Raw genomic sequence first — 22,585 nt, forward strand, 5'->3', positions numbered from 1 at the left:
TCTTTTTAAGCAAACCTTCTAATTTTTTATCCATAGGATCTTTGAAAGCACAACTATCCTCTAGGGGTATAGTGGTGCGTTTGTTTAAAGTGGAAACCGCTCCCTCGACCTTGGGGACTGTCTGCCATAAGTCCTTTCTGGGGTCGACCAAAGGAAACAATTTTTTAAATATGGGGGGAGGGACGAAAGGAATACCGGGCCTTTCCCATTCTTTATTAACAATGTCCGCCACCCGCTTGGGTATAGGAAAAGCTTCTGGGAGCCCCGGCACCTCTAGGAACTTGTCCATTTTACATAGCTTCTCTGGGATGACCAACTTGTCACAATCATCCAGAGTGGATAATACCTCCTTAAGCAGAATGCGGAGATGTTCCAACTTAAATTTAAATGCAATCACATCAGGTTCAGCCTGTTGAGAAATGTTCCCTGAATCAGTAATTTCTCCCTCAGACAAAACCTCCCTGGCCCCATCAGACTGGGTTAGGGGCCCTTCAGAGATATTAGTATCAGCGTTGCCATGCTCTTCAGTATCTAAAACAGAGCAGCCGCGCTTACGCTGACAAGTGTTCATTTGGGCTAAAATGTTTTTGACAGAATTATCCATTACAGCCGTTAATTGTTGCATAGTAAGGAGTATTGGCGCGCTAGATGTACTAGGGGCCTCCTGAGTGGGCAAGACTCGTGTAGACGAAGGAGGGAATGATGCAGTACCATGCTTACTCCCCTCACTTGAGGAATCATCTTGGGCATCATTGTCATTATCACATAAATCACATTTATTTAAATGAATAGGAATTCTGGCTTCCCCACATTCAGAACACAGTCTATCTGGTAGTTCAGACATGTTAAACAGGCATAAACTTGATAACAAAGTACAAAAAACGTTTTAAAATAAAACCGTTACTGTCACTTTAAATTTTAAACTGAACACACTTTATTACTGCAATTGCGAAAAAACATGAAGGAATTGTACAAAATTCACCAAATTTTCACCACAGTGTCTTAAAGCCTTAAAAGTATTGCACACCAAATTTGGAAGCTTTAACCCTTAAAATAACGGAACCGGAGCCGTTTTAAACTTTAACCCCTTTACAGTCCCTGGTATCTGCTTTGCTGAGACCCAACCAAGCCCAAAGGGGAATACGATACCAAATGACGCCTTCAGAAAGTCTTTTCTAAGTATCAGAGCTCCTCACACATGCGACTGCATGCCATGCCTCTCAAAAACAAGTGCGCCACACCGGCGCGAAAATGAGGCTCTGCTTATGCTTTGGGAAAGCCCCTAAGGAATAAGGTGTCTAATACAGTGCCTGCCGATATTCTTATATCAAAATACCCAGATAAAATGATTCCTCAAGGCTAAATATGTGTTAATAATGAATCGATTTAGCCCAGAAAAGTCTACAGTCTTAATAAGCCCTTGTGAAGCCCTTATTTATGATCGTAATAAACATGGCTTACCGGATCCCATAGGGAAAATGACAGCTTCCAGCATTACATCGTCTTGTTAGAATGTGTCATACCTCAAGCAGCAAGAGACTGCATACTGTTCCCCCAACTGAAGTTAATAGCTCTCAACAGTCCTGTGTGGAACAGCCATGGATTTTAGTTACGGTTGCTAAAATCATTTTCCTCATACAAACAGAAATCTTCATCTCTTTTCTGTTTCTGAGTAAATAGTACATACCAGCACTATTTCAAAATAACAAACTCTTGATTGAATAATAAAAACTACAGTTAAACACTAAAAAACTCTAAGCCATCTCCGTGGAGATGTTGCCTGTACAACGGCAAAGAGAATGACTGGGGTAGGCGGAGCCTAGGAGGGATCATGTGACCAGCTTTGCTGGGCTCTTTGCCATTTCCTGTTGGGGAGGAGAATATCCCACAAGTAAGGATGACGCCGTGGACCGGACACACCTATGTTGGAGAAAAGTACTTCAGGCAGCTGTTTCAGTTTGATTCTTCTGCTTATAATTTCAGTTTTTTTCGTTATGTGATTAAAACTTTTTGATTTGGGTTGTGGATTATTTTTTCAGCGGAATTGGCTGTCTTTATTTTATCCCTCCCTCTCTAGTGACTCTTGCGTGGAAGTTCCACATCTTGGGTATCTGCTATCCCATACGTCACTAGCTCATGGACTCTTGCCAATTACATGAAAGAAAACATAATTTATGTAAGAACTTACCTGATAAATTCATTTCTTTCATATTGGCAAGAGTCCATGAGGCCCACCCTTTTTGTGGTGGTTATGATTTTTTTGTATAAAGCACAATTATTCCAATTCCTTGTTGATGCTTTCGCTCCTTTCTTATAACCCCACTTCTTGGCTATACGTTAAACTGAATTGTGGGTGTGGTGAGGGGTGTATTTATAGGCATTTTGAGGTTTGGGAAACTTTGCCCCTCCTGGTAGGAATGTATATCCCATACATCACTAGCTCATGGACTCTTGCCAATATGAAAGAAATGAATTTATCAGGTAAGTTCTTACATAAATTATGTTTTTTACAGTGTAAGGCCCTTTCAGTACAAGAGGTACACAATGTAAGAGGGGGTTCCACAATGGCTTCTAAACACATAGAACAATGAGATTCCTCAATGTCAGACACGTTGAACAGACTAGTAATAACCACAATAGTCGTTTTATTTATTGCTTTAAAAATTTTTTGAGAAACGTGTACTTCGCCTTTAAGAAATAAAAAAGCACACAAATTTTCCAAAACTGCTTCAAAACGTTAATTTGCTCTTAAAAATTAACTATACCTAATTAATGGCTCCAAAAATTATTGCACCCCAAGAGTAAGGGGATAAATTAACCTCTACAAGGTACTTAAGTCACAAATATGTTAAATTTGACAAATATACCCCCTGCACCTCGCCACAGCTCTGCTGTGGCGCCTACCTGCCCCCAGGGTACTTCCAAATGACTCGCCAACGATCCGGTTAATAGAACCCCTGTCTAGGATCAACCGGAGCTAATGCCTGCTGCTTCTTAGCCAGAGGAAAGTGCGCATCTGAGCGCGTGAAAATAAGCCCCGCCCATCATGTCCGATGATCGAGTAGGCCTGAACAACCGCATGGTGAAGCGGTTTCAAGTATAAACCAAGTGGAACTCTTTAACCCCAAATTACACTTCCAATATTGTCAAACTGGTTATTTTGAGCAAAAAAACGTTAAACATATTCCTGCCTCTCCCAGTGTCTCTTATAATGCTGAAGCCCATTATAATGCTTGCCCAATATGTCAACTGAAATAAATTAAGCACAGGTTTCCCAGTAACACCCCTTTGTTTTACAGGTCTACTGCTTACCCCTTCCCTTGCAGAGAAATAAATGTCAGCCAGTTCTGATATATCAAGTCTCCTCAGAAATAAAGGGCTGCACATACCTCAATGCTGCTTGTAGCATGAAACCGTTCTCCACACTGAAGATGTCTCTTGTATTACCTTCAGAAGCTCTGTGGGAATCAACGTGGATCTTAGTTACATCTGCTAAGATCATCAACCTCAGGGCAGAAATCTTCTTTCATATCCCCCTGAGGAAAATAGTACTCACTGGTACCATTTAAAATAAAAAACTTCTTGATTGAAGAAACTAAAAACTAACACCTCACTTTACCTCTTCCTAGTATAACACAGGCAAAGAGAATGACTGGGGGTGGAGGGGAAGGGAGGAGCTATAAATACAGCTCTGCTTTGGTGCTCTTTGCCACTTCCTGTTAGCAGGAGGATAATATCCCACAAGTAAGGATGAAATCCGTGGACTCGACGTATCTTGTAGAAGAAATAAGGGCTATTTTTTTTGTTACAAACAAAAGCCCTGTTTAAATTGGGCAGATTATACATTACTGTCACAGCTCAGTCGTCAAGTCATCAAAAACAAAATAAAAAGGAAATGAGAGTGTTGATTTTACTGACTTTGAATCTACTACATTACTACAAAAACTGTTTTCTTATAGATCTGAGCAGACCTATAAGAGACGAGTAAATCCTTGTAAAACACCTTTGTAAAGAACGTTGCACAGCTCTTCTTATGCATTGGAATAACCTTGGGTGTAAGTAGATGGACAATGGGGAGAAGAAATGCAGAGGCTGAAGAGATGTAAGTAGAGGGAATCAGATATGAACGGAGGGGGCAAGAGTGGAAGAAATAGAGGGTGAAATGAGGAACATAGGAAAAGAAAAGGAACTGAGGATCCAGCAGGATAGACGTCAGATCAGGGAACAAACCAGAAACCAACAAGTGGTTGAGAAGAAGATGATGCAGCTGCACTGAATGTCAAACAATGTTGTGATATTATAGAAAATAACAGGACCAATACTGGTGAAATAGAGTCGAGAACATTTCCATGTTTATTCAGAGAGCAGTCTTTAAACAATACAGAGAGACCACAGACTTTATACAAACAAATCTCTAAATATAACCCACTCCCAAATCACCCCAAATACTCTTGAAGCACTATGTTTCCCAATAAACTATAAGGCAGAAACATTTACATGTCACCTGTATAATATATGAGACATAGAATAGCGTAGGCAGACAATAAAACATCAGCACCCCAGACACAGGCTTCGTGGGACACAGAGAGGGGCACCTGTAGGTAGTAACAGTTCAGAGGAATATCAGACTGTTCAGCAATTGTCAGACTGAGCCCCAATAGTGTGCATAGAAACAAACCTAAATACTGATATGGCGCAGTGCTTTGTGCTTATTTGATTGCAATAATATATAATAACAAATGGCTTTAGTGCCACTGCAAGGGATGTCAAAGCTAACAATCATGGCCCCTGGTGTTCTGAAAGCAACGTGGTGTATTGCTCAACTAGAGCTAGACAATTATTGTCACCAGCTATGCTGCTGCTGTGTAGATAGGATGCAGTGTTGGGCAATATGCTGGGTTGGGATGCAAACAGCCTGTACCCATTTTGTTCCGCTCATAGCAAAAGGGTTACAATATACAGTGCTTGTGATGAAGGGTGTATTAACTGAGGCATAAACGGGATCTTTTGTGAAGCTGTGGTCCCGTGGGAGATTTGTATAAAGGACTAATTAGGCAGAAGAGGAGATGCTGTCTACTGGCAGAAGAACCGGTCAGTGAGGCAGCAGTGTGAGGTCAAGCAGCTTAACTCATCTACTTGGATGAATCTAATAAGCTGCTCATTTCTCTGTCTAATTCTCTGCCAGGAGAAAAGATTTTCAAAGCCCCTTTTTGTAAACTGCCCTATACACCTCAATGTCATTTACATAGCAGACGAGAGTGCTAGATAATGTTAATGACTCACCCAGTTCCAATAGACAAATATCATTTTAAAGAAGACTATTTGCATAATTAGGTTTACATTTCCTAACAATAGATTAGACAATGTATTATGGTAAAGCGGATAACACTGCTAAGAGGTTTTGTTCATAACTAAAACATAACATGATAAATGATTGCTCTGAGCCCTACAAATACTATTCTTTAAACTGCAGCATATGATGGCGCATGTACGCATTGTTCTGCCCTATGTAAAAGGGGGCTTGGCTGCCGCATTGCAAGTTGCATATAGGCGGATCAGTCATAATATCTAATTGGCTAAGTGAAAAGGTTCCTGAAATTTAAGTGCGGTGAACTAGTACTGCTGCAAAATAAATGTGTCTTCTAAACTTCAGTCATAGATTTTGCAACCAAATAATGCATTGAAAGTTCACCTTTCAATGTATGAAATCTTTTTTCTTTTCTTTTCTTGCCAAAAACACAATACATTTTTCAGAACTTTGTTGCTTTTACCACCCTATAATCCTATGGATCTAAACTATAAGTGACTTCAGGAACTTGTCTGAAATAAGCATTAACTTATCCTTGCTGGTGTTAGCATCTATCCTGTCACTTCAGATGGCCAGATATTCAATAAACTTACAGCTCTTTCTCTATCAACGTTTATTTTCTCATGTTTTCCCTTAAACAGAGGTTTTAGAACTTACTTCTATCTCGTATAGTACAATATATAACATTTCTATCCTGTCTCACTTTCCCAGACTTTATTCTGTTAAACATTTTATTACGTTTTATATCCCAGGGAGGAGCACATACTAATTAATCTGATATTTATCTGATATAAAATAGAATACAAGGTGCAATTCTAGGGCACTAAATTATTGCGCTTTTAAGTAGATTCTATGGGGCCGATTTATCAAATGCTGTGGGGGTCAATTATTCTGATTGTATCTGATCGGGATGATTATAGTCCTCCACCTCAGAGGTGGCGGGTGAGTTAAGGATTCTTATGACTGCTACTCCTTAACTTACGTTTCCGGCGAGCCGGAAACATTGGGGGTAGTTTGCAGTATCCCCTACCTGGTAAATCTACCCCTATATCTTAATAAAGATAAATTGTTTTAATCCTTTATTGATTTCCAACAGACAGTCATATTGTGCTAGATAATAGTGATAAAATGACATGTCATGTGAGTCTATTAATTAGCTATTTACAAGGAGCATTCTCTGCAGATACAGAACAAACATTGACATCAAAGAAGAACCAAAAGGTCCACCAAGTCTTACCATATTCCTATCTCAAATGCAGGCTTAATGATAGCTCAGGACAGCATTAGGTATCCCAAGTACTCCTGAAATATGTGTGTCACTAGCTGGGAAATGGGACTGATGCAAAAAACATCCAAATAGAGGCTGCTTTGCAAGTGCTCCCTTATACACAAAAGCACCGCAATCGCTGATGGTCACACTGTATATAATATAGCTACCTTAAGCAACTGGATGCTAAGTGGTTAAGCAAAGTGATGAGATATCTGTAGGCTCCTTGTACTCATACCAGGCCACTGACTTACTTGCTAGAATACTTTTTGCCTAATACAGACCAAAGTGCTCTGCTCATGCTCAGAAAAGCTTTAGTATCTTTCAAGGAAACAGGCAGCAGCACAAGAGGACTAAGCACTCTTCTGATGTTAATGGCTGAGCTATACATTCTCTCATTGGCTGTTGTTGCCCCAGTCTATACAAAAAAGTAACAACTGAATTAGGAGATCTGATACGGAGGCTGCAGGAAGGATACATTTTTAATTCATACTCTTAAAAGAAAGCTAGAATAACCTTTTTACATGCTAGCCTTAATCTCACAATAGTGACCTGGAACATGTGTGTATCACGGCTCTATCCCATAGTATCTCCAAAACCAACCTCACCATCATATCACAATCCTTTCAGTTTTATCATGTTTATGGACCATTACCTAACCCCAAGTTATTTAGGAAAACGATTAGATGTCTGCAGAGATGATACTTTTTTTTTAAGCTGACTTACTTATTCCCAATGTGGTACAATGTTTTCATCAATGTATTTTTCACTGTATATTTTTGTTTCTAAATACAGTCTGGGCTCTTTGTCAAAGAATGCTTGCACCACGCTTTACATATTTTTAAAATGTAAAGAAAATGATATAAAAACCATATATAAAATGTTATTTCAAGTCAAAACACCATACAACTAGGGTCTTTGTTTTGTTGTGTTATGAGTTAGTAAAAAGAGTAATTTTAACTACCAAAACCTACATTTTATTTCTTTAATGATGTATTTAAAAATAAAATTTTAAATATATATATACTGCATAACACTTTTTTAATTATCATTTTTATATGTTCTGTTTTATTTAAAAACAACAAAATATTTAAAATAAAATAATTGTATGCAGAATGGGAATTACTATGTAAAGGTAATCAAAACATTCTTAAATTCTTGCAGCCTTTCAGAAGTTAAAATCCATATAAAATGCAAGAAAATGAGTAATGCAAAAAATGAGTGATTAGAGAACTAATACAGTAATCTAAAGGTTTATCATTTTGAATTACAAATTTTTTTGGACCATAAATTACATCTCTCTTACAAGTCCTATAATTATAAAAATAATTTTCTGTAGAAAGATGTGTGGATATAAAAAATCTCAACCATAACTCTAAAATGACGTTGTTGCATCAGACCTCTATACTACTGCAAATAAAGGACCTATTTTATACGATCCCTCTATAAATTACACCAAAACATCATGAACAATTCACTCACTATCTGTGTCCTTGTAAACCAATTCAAAGATAGAAAAACAACCTATCGCTGACGTCTCTCCACAACTCCTTTATTTCACTAAGGCATCGCTAATGGTGAATATTTTCTGTGTTATATGTAATCTTATTACTCTGCCTACAGGATAAAAAGTGCTATGAATTGTGTCCCCGAGAACATAAGAGGTTAAACATTGACATTATCAGTGGTTAGGCGAGAAGCAAAAGAAAGTTGCCCAGAAGAAAACAAATTAGACCCTACTCTCTGAATAATAACAGAATTTTTTGTCTTTGCTTTATCTGCTCCATTGTTGGTAAAGGCTGCCAAGACATAGTACTGCACAGACTATAGTATAGAGGACAGCACCAGCCAGGCTCAATCACCTGACTCCTATTGTTTTTTATTCAGAGCTTGATTCTCTCATTAATGTGCTTAGGCTCTGGTTTTGTTTAGCAACTGGTGTCAGCACTTGTGTTTTGGGTGAAGGGGTTCAGTGCATATAGGAGAGGCGCCCCTTGAGTAAAGGTATATTACATTTAACCATTTTAATACATAAAAAGATTAGGTAGCACATACCCCAACTTAATACTGACAATAAAGGGGTGTGAGAGGTAGTGAATCTTCAGGACTCGGACGGAGAGGTTCCCACTAGTTACCCTGTTACACAGAAGCTAACCAGGATTCCAAAAAAAATAAAATATATTATACCCACCCAACCCTACTCATGGGTCCTAAGCAACAAACTCTGGAACATTTACAAGTAAAAATGAAGAGTGGGAAACCTCTCATACACACACACACACCAGAATCATGGTCAACCAACCAGTTGTGCAAAAAGGGAGATCAACATGTTTGGGAAACAATGTCCATACACAGTCTGCTCTGCACTCCATGTTGCTCTGTGCAGTGCTATGTCATGTGAGGCAGCACATTGAAGTTCTTCAGACAGTGGTTTCACGACCAGATTTCAGATTTGGGGCAGAATACTGACGTCTCATACGTGGTGGTGTGACAAACTGGTTGTAGTGAGGAGGCTGATCAGCCTGCTTGTGATAGGAGTTGTTGGTACTACTATCCTGGTCATTGTTGTGGTAAGAATTCCAATTCTGCTGTCTCTGCTGATTTTCAGGATACGGGAGGTGGGAACTGTAAGTGTCATTCTGGTAGGAGTCACAGGACTGTAGAGACTCAGAAGAACCTGATGCCTGGCGTCGGAGTCCCTTTTGATAGCCATTCAAGGAATTACTTCTCCAACGTGCATGTGGGGATTCATGGCTCGCATTATAACCCCTATACTGTTGTTGCAGCCACTGCTGGTTTCGAGACTGACTATAAGGACTCCATATCTGTTTCTCAGGTTCCACTTCCTCTTGTTCTTTGATTTCTGCTTCTTTGGGGATTTTAACTTCTATTACTTTCTTATCAGTGATGATGATGTGAGTTCCAGGACTCCAGGAGCTCCGGTGGCTGGGATTGCTTTTGAAAGGAAAGCGAGGCTTGCGGTTCTCTGGTGGGATGAAACGATGGGGGCCATTACGGCGTAGCTGCTTTGTGATTTCCTGTTGCTGGAGGTTTTTGAACTTCACCTGCTCTTGCCTTATCCACTGAGTTCGTCCTCTATGGAATAAACCATCATTATCCATCATATTTGTAATTCTTTCTGTCTTTTCCAAATCCTCTCCAGAAGTTTTGTATTTCTCACTTGCATTTGTAACCCTTTCATTTTCAGAGCTTGGCTTTCGAACTTTGGGTTCACCTTGTGGGCCAATTAGAGGTAGAACTTTCTCCATTTTTAGCATTTTGTTTCTTAGAGCTCGAATCTCCTCATCTTTCATGTTATTCTGAGTTTTCACTTCTTGCAATATGTCTTCTAGCTTGTCAACATGCACTTTCAGATCATCCACATCAGTGGGTCCCTTCACAGCACTCACTACATCCTCGATTCTCTCATCGCCTACACCTACTGTGTCCCATACATCACGAGCCACAGCCCGCCATGAGTCCCGCTCATTTGGATCCTTCTTCCCATACATAGAACATAGTTCCTTCATTTTCACTATGGCAAGAGCTTCAATCTCTTGACGGCTATGTTGAAAGTCATTGAGAGCCACTTCATAACATATTTCCTTCACAGCTTGTATCTTCAGATCTGATATTGTTACCCACTTGGAATCTTTGCTCAGCCGACGTCGCTGGGAAATATGGTACATTTTGTTTGGCTCTCGTTTCTTTCCACTGCTTGGCAGACCACACTTTTTAACAATGCTCTGAACTTTACTAGGGGGGAGCTTCTCCCGCAGTGAGGTGATTAAGCGCCAGCTCTCTTCACATGAGCGCTTCTCAGAATCGTCACCACTATCGGAGTCTGCATCCTTGGGAAAGAAAAAAAATCAAAATGGCCCCAACAGAAACAAAAAGATGAAAACACAAAAAAATAAAAAGCACAACGAACACAAAGGAGAATGTAAAAAAATATGTAAACATGAAGGGTTTTAAACAAAAAGAGGTGTGGAAAACATGTTGGGAATTATTTTTACTATAATGGGCACTACCAATACTTTTCTCAATGGATACCTTTGTAACGCTGGGAGAAGTGAAAGCAGACTTTAGTAAAACAGCAGAGTTAGAAGTAAGAACACAAATGTATGCATGCCACGGCACACTTGCCACTTCTGTCCGCACAGCAAACCCACCACTCGGAGATGCAAGAATAGAGTAGAAGATAGGTAAGAGATAAGTCAACGGTGGTTAGTAGATGCAGTTTTCAGACACTGGTGTTCACATTTTGTTTTGTAAACATTGGTGGAAAGAAGGTTATGTAAACGAAGAGACAAAGTGTTATAAAAGCCTTTAGTGCAAGGTGCCCAATCAGAAAAAAACCCATGTGAGCGACCAGAGTTGGAAAGATGAAAATAAAGTGAATTTATGTTTCCCATGAAACAGATTTCAATACAGTTTAAACTCTTCTACACATCAGGTTTTATGCTCCCTGCCTGAGATCTAATGGAGATTACTTCACTCTATATCTAGAGTACAGCAAAGAAAGGGTCGCAATTTTACGTTTACACCTTAGAACATATTACTGCAACTATTTTATATTTATGTTTGTTTGTCTTTTTAAGTGACTGTGTGAACTCTAAAGGGGAACCTTCACTCAAACTGCTATAATTGCATTTTCAGTATCACCAGCTACAAAATATTTCAGAAATCACACCAAGATTAAAAGATTATTATAGAATATACTATAATGAATATACGCTCCCCATACGCTGAGTTACATAAGGTTACAAACAATAATAAATTCTATATGCACAAAAAGAAGTTTAAGAGAAAAAAAAAAAGAAAGAATCTATACACAGTGTTGCTGTAAATAAAAAAATGCCTTTATGTATTGGTCCATTTACTAAACTGAAATTATTTAGATTATCAGTAATTATGGTAAATTGCAATGCTTTTGATCAAATCTAGATATTAAATTGATAATAGCTGCTTTAATTGATTCGCTGACAATAACTGCATTAGTGTCCTAGTCTACGAGAGCTTTAAGATACTACACATAAGAACAGATGTCTGTATTAATTAACTTTACGCACGTGGTCAGTCACAAGTAATAAATAAACTAGATAAACCCACAGCATTTCTGTCTATATCTATAGATATTCTGTTAATGCACAGACTTCTATATGGGAATTAACACAGAAGTTATGCCAGTCTGACAAGTGTGATAAAGAGAGAATGTCCAGACTGCATGCAGCGACAGGAGAAAATGCATGCAGAGCACAACAGAGGCACACGCCAGAGAACCAATAGTGCAGGCAGAATATTGCACAAACGGTTAAAGGGTCCAGTGCACAAAGGTAACTAGAATATCTGCTTATGATGGACGCCCCCCTCTTTAAATTAAGATCAGTGTTATTACTAAGCAATGGGTACATTACACAGCCAGGACCAGTGCAGTGCTCACTGCCTTCTTAAAGCCAATCATTCTACAAACTCTGGTTGCACAGTATCTATCACTGTTAACATTCAGCACATAACGCCATTTGTGCAGGTTAAACTTTCATAGAGGTTTTGCCTACACAAGACTGGGAACAGTTTCTATGTTGTCCTGTGTGAGCGAAAGAAGGACGCAGAGAACGCGAGTAAGGAAGAAGGGTTTGGGACACTTACAAGTCTCTGCTGCTCCAAAAGAAGATCGGCTTCCTCTTTCTCCTTCTTGTACTGGATTTCCATCTCCTGAAGCCTAAAGGTGACAAGACAGCCATTATTTGTACACATTCTGTGGAAATGATTTAAGGGATGTGATACCCAAATGTGAAAGTGATGCAGCATAGCTGTAAAAAGCTGACTAGAAAATATCACCTGAACATCTCTATGTAAAAAAGAAAGATATTTTACCTCAAAATGTCCTAAGTATTCACACCCCATTGTAATTGGATTTTCAGTAGCCAATCAGGATGCTAGTCCTTCAGTAAAATCTCATGAGATCACAGTAGAGCAAAGCATGAAATCAGCACTGCTGACACTGATTGGCTTTTCTTTTTTTAACATGCAGCTGACAGTAACTGATGTATCGGGGGTTATGTAGGGGGCGCCACAGGCAGTTTACAAATCGCTGATTAGGATTTAATCGATATCACTATATCTTTCTCTATTTAATCGATACCACTTTATGTTTCTGTGTTCAATACTTGTGCATTTGTGAATTAAGCATAGAATCATCACTGAGAAAATTATTAAAGCACAGTACCCAATTAGATACAGATAAATTCAATTGCCATAACGTCTATCCATCTAAAACACACCGATAAAATATTTATTTCAACGCTGATTATATATATATTTTTTCACCACTCAAGTAACCTTTCACGCTATTTGTCCTTTTATAAATCTCTTTTAAACACATCTGTTATACAGTTTTCACAAATACTTTACAGATCATCTCACTATCACATATTAAGTGATTTAACACAACCTAATAGTATCCAATTTAACAAACACAGAATTGGTCACATTAAATATAAAAATTCACGGATGCACAAGTATTGAACACAGAAATATAAAGTGGTATCGATTAAATAGAGACAGATATAGTGATAGCGATTAAATCCTAATCAGCGATTTGTAAACTTCAATTTGAATTAAACCAGACTGCCTGTGGCGCCCCCTACATAACCCTCACTTCATATTTTAGGATTTATTTGTGGTCATTTGTGAGAGACTCATCAGTAAGGGTGGTTAGATCTGGTGTAGAGTTCCACAGTTCAGCTAAACGTATAACTGTTCACTGAGCACTTACTATTGTCAGATGAAGACATTTTGAGGTAAACTATCTTTTTTACATAGAGATGTTCAGGAGATATTTTTTGTCAGATTTTTTACAGTAATGCTGCATCACTTTCAAGTCATTTAGCATATTAATATCATGTCCCTTTAAAGGGACATTGTACACTAGATTTTTCTTTGCATAAATGTTTTGTAGATGATCCATTTATATAGCCCTCCCGGAGTGGTGTCCCAGCCAAACCTCATCAGCAGTGCTAAGTAAGTATTTAAGGTTTTATACTGGATGTTTATATCAGTATCTGTGCATATTCTTCTTTATAGTAGTATCTATTACATGCAGTTAAATGAAAACTGGTGTATACTGTCCCTTTAAAGGGACGTGAAGGTCAAACTTAAAAAATGTAATGTTTTAGACAGAACATGCAATTCTAAGAGACTTCTATTATCAAACTGACTTCACTTTCTTGGTATCTTTTGTTTAGGGCATACCTAGGTAGGCTCAGAACTCTGCATGTTTTTAGCACTACACAGCAAACACTGTTGCCAAATAGTGCTTAAGACACATGCAGCTCCCGGGCCAACCTTGGTATCCCCAACAACAAAGGATACAAAGAGAGTTAAGTAAAGTGTTCCATGCTCTTCCTGAAATAGAAATGTTTAATTTTGACTTTCATGTCTCTTAAACTTGCTAGAATGAGTTTTGATGTTTCAGTGAAAGCACTGTGCATGCGGCGCATATCTAGATACACCATGTGCACCAGCATGTAAACACTGTGCCTGCGGCGCATATCTAGATACACCCTGTGCACCAGCATGTAAACACTGTGCCTGCGGCGCATATCTAGATACACCCTGTGCACCAGCATGTAAACACTGTGCCTGCGGCGCATATCTAGATACACCCTGTGCACCAGCATGTAAACACTGTGCCTGCGGCGCATATCTAGATACACCCTGTGCACCAGCATGTAAACACTGTGCCTGCGGCGCATATCTAGATACACCCTGTGCACCAGCATGTAAACACTGTGTATGTGGCGCATATCTAAATACACCCTGTGCACCAGCATGTAAACACTGTGCCTGCTCAGAGATTGGCAGTGTCTTGTATCATGTACACAGAGTCATCGCTAATGTGATAATAACTATTGCCAGCTTTTACTAGAAGCATTTTTTTCTAATGCAAGTGTAATGCAAAAATGCTTCTATTCAAAACTGAAAAGCTCCGATGAGAAGTTTAAATATTTTTGTGCTATAAGCTCTATCTCACCACAGTTATTAAAAGAGACAGTGAAGTCAAAAATAAACTTTCATGATTCCGATAGAACACGCAATTTCAAACAACTTTCCAATTCAGTTGCATTTGCAAATTGTGCACGGTATTTGGGTTCGATGTATCAAAGGCATTCGCCAACTGTCGACCCCCTACGACTGCAGGTTCTCACAAGAGAACCTGCAGTCCGTATTTAATAAGATGACCGCTGCTTCCCTAATCTCTCGACACCTTTTGATTGACAGCTCCTGACCGCGCATGTGCGGACAGGGGGCGGTGTTGCACAAGAGTGCAAAATTGCATACTTGTACAATGATGAATTCCGACAGCAGAATTCAGCCCGCCACAGGTGCGCTGCGGCGGACAGGGGCACGTATGTACGCCCCTGTCTGCCGCAGCTTGATAAATCGACTCCTTTGTATATGCACACTACCTCCTACAGAGCATGTGTAACAGTTCACAGGTTATACATATATGAGTCTGTGATTCGCTGATAGTTGTCACACATGATACATAGGGCTGGCAAGTTGAAGTCCGTTTTGAAATTTGTCATAAAAAAAAAATCTACTGATCATTTAAAGTGCCATTGCATTGTGTATTTTATTATGCATTTGCTGATTTTGCAATGCTTTTATCTGAACAAATATATTTTTTCTGAATTGTATTTTGTGGATTCAGAGTAAATCAAGACCAGAAACAAAACCAACAGCCCGGGTGATTTTGACTGCAATTCAATAGAATTTCTAGTATTTGCAATGTCAGCTGCGGACCTCTATAGAAGATAACCATGATGTTCTCACATATACAGAGAATTAAACTGATATTAAACTGAAAATGAAATGTTTAGTTTAGCAAATGACTAATTGTAACATAACAGAATCCTTACTACTCCTACACAAGGTACCTTTTCTCCATCTCTTGCTTCATATCAATGCCCTGTTTCTCTAGAAGCTCCCGCTGCGCAAATGTCCAGTCTACAGGTTCAGACGGGGTCTCTGCAGAGGGAGTTTTTTCCCTCTCTGCTCGAGCCTGTTCGGGATGGTTAAATCGGAATACATGGTTCTTGCCCATAATTATGCGATTCCCTGAAAATTAAACATAGGGATACAGGTCACAAAATTGTTAAAATATACTATAAAATATAATTAATCCAAAAATAAGGTGCTCTAATGCAAATTATTTACCTTAATGTTACTTTATATAACATGTTAGTATAGGTACAATGTATACATGCCATCTGATTACCAATACTTTATATAACATGTTAGTATAGGTACAATGTATACATGCCATCTGATTACCAATACTTTATATAACATGTTAGTATAGGTACAATGCATACATGCCATCTGATTACCAATACTTTATATAACATGTTAGTATAGGTACAATGTATACATGCCATCTGATTACCAATACTTTATATAACATGTTAGTATAGGTACAATGTATACATGACATCTGATTACTAATACTTTATATAACATATCAGTATAGGTACAATGTATACATGCCATCTGATTACCAATACTTTATATAACATATCAGTATAGGTACAATGTATACGTGCCATCTGATTACCAATACTTTATATAACATATCAGTATAGGTACAATGTATACATGCCATCTGATCCCTAATACTTTATATAACATATCAGTATAGGTACAATGTATACATGCCATCTGATTACCAATACTTTATATAACATATCAGTATAGGTACAATGTATACATGCCATCTGATCCCTAATACTTTATATAACATATCAGTATAGGTACAATGTATACATGCCATCTGATTACTAATACTTTATATAACATATCAGTATAGATACACTGTATACATGCCATCTGATTACTAATACTTTATATAACATATCAGTATAGGTACAATGTATACATGCCATCTGATCCCTAATACTTTATATAACATATCAGTATAGGTACAATGTATACATGTCATCTGATTACTAATACTTTATATAACATATCAGTATAGGTACACTGTATACATGTCATCTGATTACTAATACTTTATATAACATATCAGTATAGGTACAATGTATACATGCCATCTGATTACCAATACTTTATATAACATATCAGTATAGGTACAATGTATACATGCCATCTGATCCCTAATACTTTATATAACATATCAGTATAGGTACAATGTATACATGCCATCTGATTACTAATACTTTATATAATATATCAGTATAGGTAAACTATATACATGCCATCTGATTCCTAATACTTTATATAACATATCAGTATAAGTACAATGTATACATCCCATTTGATTACCAATACTTTATATAACATATCAGTATAGGTACACTGTATACATGCCATCTGATTACCAATACTTTATATAACATATCAGTATAAGTACAATGTATACATCCCATTTGATTACCAATACTTTATATAACATATCAGTATAGGTACACTGTATACATGCCATCTGATTACCAATACTTTATATAACATATCAGTATAGGTACAATGTATACATGTCATCTGATTACTAATACTTTATATAACATATCAGTATAGGTACACTGTATACATGCCATCTGATTACTAATACTTTATATAACATATCAGTATAGGTACACTGTATACATGCCATCTGATTACTAATACTTTATATAACATATCAGTATAGGTACACTGTATACATGACATCTGATTACTAATACTTTATATAACATATCAGTATAGGTACAATGTATACATGCCATCTGATTCCTAATACTTTATATAACATATCAGTATAGGTACAATGTATACATGCCATCTGATTACTAATACTTTATATAACATATCAGTATAGGTACACTGTATACATGCCATCTGATTACCAATACTTTATATAACATATCAGTATAGGTAACAATGTATACATGCCATCTGATTACTAATACTTTATATAACATATCAGTATAGGTACAATGTATACATGCCATCTGATTCCTAATACTTTATATAACATATCAGTATAGGTACACTGTATACATGACATCTGATTACTAATACTTTATATAACATATCAGTATAGGTACAATGTATACATGCCATCTGATTACTAATACTTTATATAACATATCAGTATAGGTACAATGTATACATGCCATCTGATCCCTAATACTTTATATAACATATCAGTATAGGTACAATGTATACATGCCATCTGATTACCAATACTTTATATAACATATCAGTATAGGTACAATGTATACATGCCATCTGATCCCTAATACTTTATATAACATATCAGTATAGGTACAATGTATACATGCCATCTGATTACTAATACTTTATATAATATATCAGTATAGGTAAACTATATACATGCCATCTGATTCCTAATACTTTATATAACATATCAGTATAAGTACAATGTATACATCCCATTTGATTACCAATACTTTATATAACATATCAGTATAGGTACACTGTATACATGCCATCTGATTACCGATACTTTATATAACATATCAGTATAGGTACACTGTATACATGCCATCTGATTACTAATACTTTATATAACATATCAGTATAGGTACAATGTATATGTGCCATCTGATTACTAATACTTTATATAACATATCAGTATAAGTACAATGTATATGTGCCATCTGATTACTAATACTTTATATAACATATCAGTATAAGTACAATGTATACGTGCCATCTGATTACCAATACTTTATATAACATATCAGTATAGGTACAATGTATACATGCCATCTGATTACCGATACTTTATATAACATATCAGTATAGGTACAATGTATACATGACATCTGATTACTAATACTTTATATAACATATCAGTATAAGTACAATGTATACATGCCATCTGATTACTAATACTTTATATAACATATCAATATAGGTACAATGTATACATGCCATCTGATTCCTAATACTTTATATAACATATCAGTATAGGTACAATGTATACATGTCATCTGATTCCTAATACTTTATATAACATATCAGTATAGGTACAATGTATACATGCCATCTGATTACTAATACTTTATATAACATATCAGTATAAGTACAATGTATACATGCCATCTGATTACTAATACTTTATATAACATATCAGTATAGGTAAACTGTATACATGCCATCTGATTACTAATACTTTATATAACATATCAGTATAGGTACAATGTATACATGCCATCTGATTACCAATACTTTATATAACATATCAGTATAGGTACAATGTATACATGACATCTGATTACTAATACTTTATATAACATATCAGTATAGGTACAATGTATACATGCCATCTGATTCCTAATACTTTATATAACATATCAGTATAGGTACACTGTATACATGCCATCTGATTACTAATACTTTATATAACATATCAGTATAGGTACACTGTATACATGCCATCTGATTACTAATACTTTATATAACATATCAGTATAGGTACAATGTATACATGCCATCTGATTACTAATACTTTATATAACATATCAGTATAGGTACACTGTATACATGCCATCTGATTACCAATACTTTATATAACATATCAGTATAGGTAAACTGTATACATGCCATCTGATTAATAATACTTTATATAACATATCAGTATATGTAAACTGTATACATGCCATCTGATTACTAATATTTTATATAACATATCAGTATAGGTAAACTGTATACATGCCATCAGATTCCTAATACTTTAAATAAACGGCTTTGTTGTGCTATTTTTTTGTAAAATAACATTTAAGATCATAATTGAATGGTAATGATGCTGGGATAAAAACTTGGGGTTCTCACCTGAACCATCTGATTACTAATACTTTATATAACATATCAGTATAAGTACAATGTATATGTGCCATCTGATTACTAATACTTTATATAACATATCAGTATAAGTACAATGTATACGTGCCATCTGATTACCAATACTTTATATAACATATCAGTATAAGTACAATGTATACATGCCATCTGATTACCGATACTTTATATAACATATCAGTATAGGTACAATGTATACATGCCATCTGATCCCTAATACTTTATATAACATATCAGTATAGGTACAATGTATACATGCCATCTGATTACCAATACTTTATATAACATATCAGTATAGGTACAATGTATACATGCCATCTGATCCCTAATACTTTATATAACATATCAGTATAGGTACAATGTATACATGCCATCTGATTACTAATACTTTATATAACATATCAATATAGGTAACAATGTATACATGTCATCTGATTACTAATACTTTATATAACATATCAGTATAGGTACAATGTATACATGCCATCTGATTACTAATACTTTATATAACATATCAGTATAGATACACTGTATACATGCCATCTGATTACTAATACTTTATATAACATATCAGTATAGGTACAATGTATACATGCCATCTGATCCCTAATACTTTATATAACATATCAGTATAGGTACAATGTATACATGTCATCTGATTACTAATACTTTATATAACATATCAGTATAGGTACACTGTATACATGTCATCTGATTACTAATACTTTATATAACATATCAGTATAGGTACAATGTATACATGCCATCTGATTACCAATACTTTATATAACATATCAGTATAGGTACAATGTATACATGCCATCTGATCCCTAATACTTTATATAACATATCAGTATAGGTACAATGTATACATGCCATCTGATTACTAATACTTTATATAATATATCAGTATAGGTAAACTATATACATGCCATCTGATTCCTAATACTTTATATAACATATCAGTATAAGTACAATGTATACATCCCATTTGATTACCAATACTGTATATAACATATCAGTATAGGTACACTGTATACATGCCATCTGATTACCAATACTTTATATAACATATCAGTATAAGTACAATGTATATGTGCCATCTGATTACTAATACTTTATATAACATATCAGTATAGGTACACTGTATACATGCCATCTGATTACTAATACTTTATATAACATATCAGTATAGGTACACTGTATACATGACATCTGATTACTAATACTTTATATAACATATCAGTATAGGTACACTGTATACATGACATCTGATTACTAATACTTTATATAACATATCAGTATAGGTACACTGTATACATGACATCTGATTACTAATACTTTATATAACATATCAGTATAGGTACACTGTATACATGACATCTGATTACTAATACTTTATATAACATATCAGTATAGGTACACTGTATACATGCCATCTGATTACTAATACTTTATATAACATATCAGTATAGGTACACTGTATACATGACATCTGATTACTAATACTTTATATAACATATCAGTATAGGTACAATGTATACATGCCATCTGATTCCTAATACTTTATATAACATATCAGTATAGGTACAATGTATACATGCCATCTGATTACTAATACTTTATATAACATATCAGTATAGGTACACTGTATACATGCCATCTGATTACCAATACTTTATATAACATATCAGTATAGGTAACAATGTATACATGCCATCTGATTACTAATACTTTATATAACATATCAGTATAGGTACAATGTATACATGCCATCTGATTCCTAATACTTTATATAACATATCAGTATAGGTACACTGTATACATGACATCTGATTACTAATACTTTATATAACATATCAGTATAGGTACAATGTATACATGCCATCTGATTACTAATACTTTATATAACATATCAGAATAGGTACAATGTATACATGCCATCTGATCCCTAATACTTTATATAACATATCAGTATAGGTACAATGTATACATGCCATCTGATTACCAATACTTTATATAACATATCAGTATAGGTACAATGTATACATGCCATCTGATCCCTAATACTTTATATAACATATCAGTATAGGTACAATGTATACATGCCATCTGATTACTAATACTTTATATAATATATCAGTATAGGTAAACTATATACATGCCATCTGATTCCTAATACTTTATATAACATATCAGTATAAGTACAATGTATACATCCCATTTGATTACCAATACTTTATATAACATATCAGTATAGGTACACTGTATACATGCCATCTGATTACCGATACTTTATATAACATATCAGTATAGGTACACTGTATACATGCCATCTGATTACTAATACTTTATATAACATATCAGTATAGGTACAATGTATATGTGCCATCTGATTACTAATACTTTATATAACATATCAGTATAAGTACAATGTATATGTGCCATCTGATTACTAATACTTTATATAACATATCAGTATAAGTACAATGTATACGTGCCATCTGATTACCAATACTTTATATAACATATCAGTATAAGTACAATGTATACATGCCATCTGATTACCGATACTTTATATAACATATCAGTATAGGTACAATGTATACATGACATCTGATTACTAATACTTTATATAACATATCAGTATAAGTACAATGTATACATGCCATCTGATTACTAATACTTTATATAACATATCAATATAGGTACAATGTATACATGCCATCTGATTCCTAATACTTTATATAACATATCAGTATAGGTACAATGTATACATGTCATCTGATTCCTAATACTTTATATAACATATCAGTATAGGTACAATGTATACATGCCATCTGATTACTAATACTTTATATAACATATCAGTATAGGTACACTGTATACATGCCATCTGATTACCAATACTTTACATAACATATCAGTATAGGTAACAATGTATACATGCCATCTGATTACTAATACTTTATATAACATATCAGTATAGGTACAATGTATACATGCCATCTGATTCCTAATACTTTATATAACATATCAGTATAGGTACACTGTATACATGACATCTGATTACTAATACTTTATATAACATATCAGTATAGGTACAATGTATACATGCCATC

The 22,585-nt window shown here is 35.5% G+C and overlaps 1 protein-coding gene across 1 annotated transcript in view; it reads right to left on the reverse strand.

Moving 5' to 3' along the window:
• The window catches only part of KIF1B (kinesin family member 1B), a 397,419-nt gene that overhangs the window by 187,787 nt on the left and 187,047 nt on the right, over positions 1-22,585 (reverse strand). Inside the window, 2 exon segments of the mRNA XM_053691490.1 lie at positions 12,225-12,297; positions 15,518-15,698. Of these exon segments, the coding sequence (XP_053547465.1) occupies positions 12,225-12,297; positions 15,518-15,698 (254 nt within the window).

Source organism: Bombina bombina, chromosome 8 (assembly GCF_027579735.1).
Source record: "Bombina bombina isolate aBomBom1 chromosome 8, aBomBom1.pri, whole genome shotgun sequence".
Classification (NCBI taxonomy): domain Eukaryota; kingdom Metazoa; phylum Chordata; class Amphibia; order Anura; family Bombinatoridae; genus Bombina; species Bombina bombina.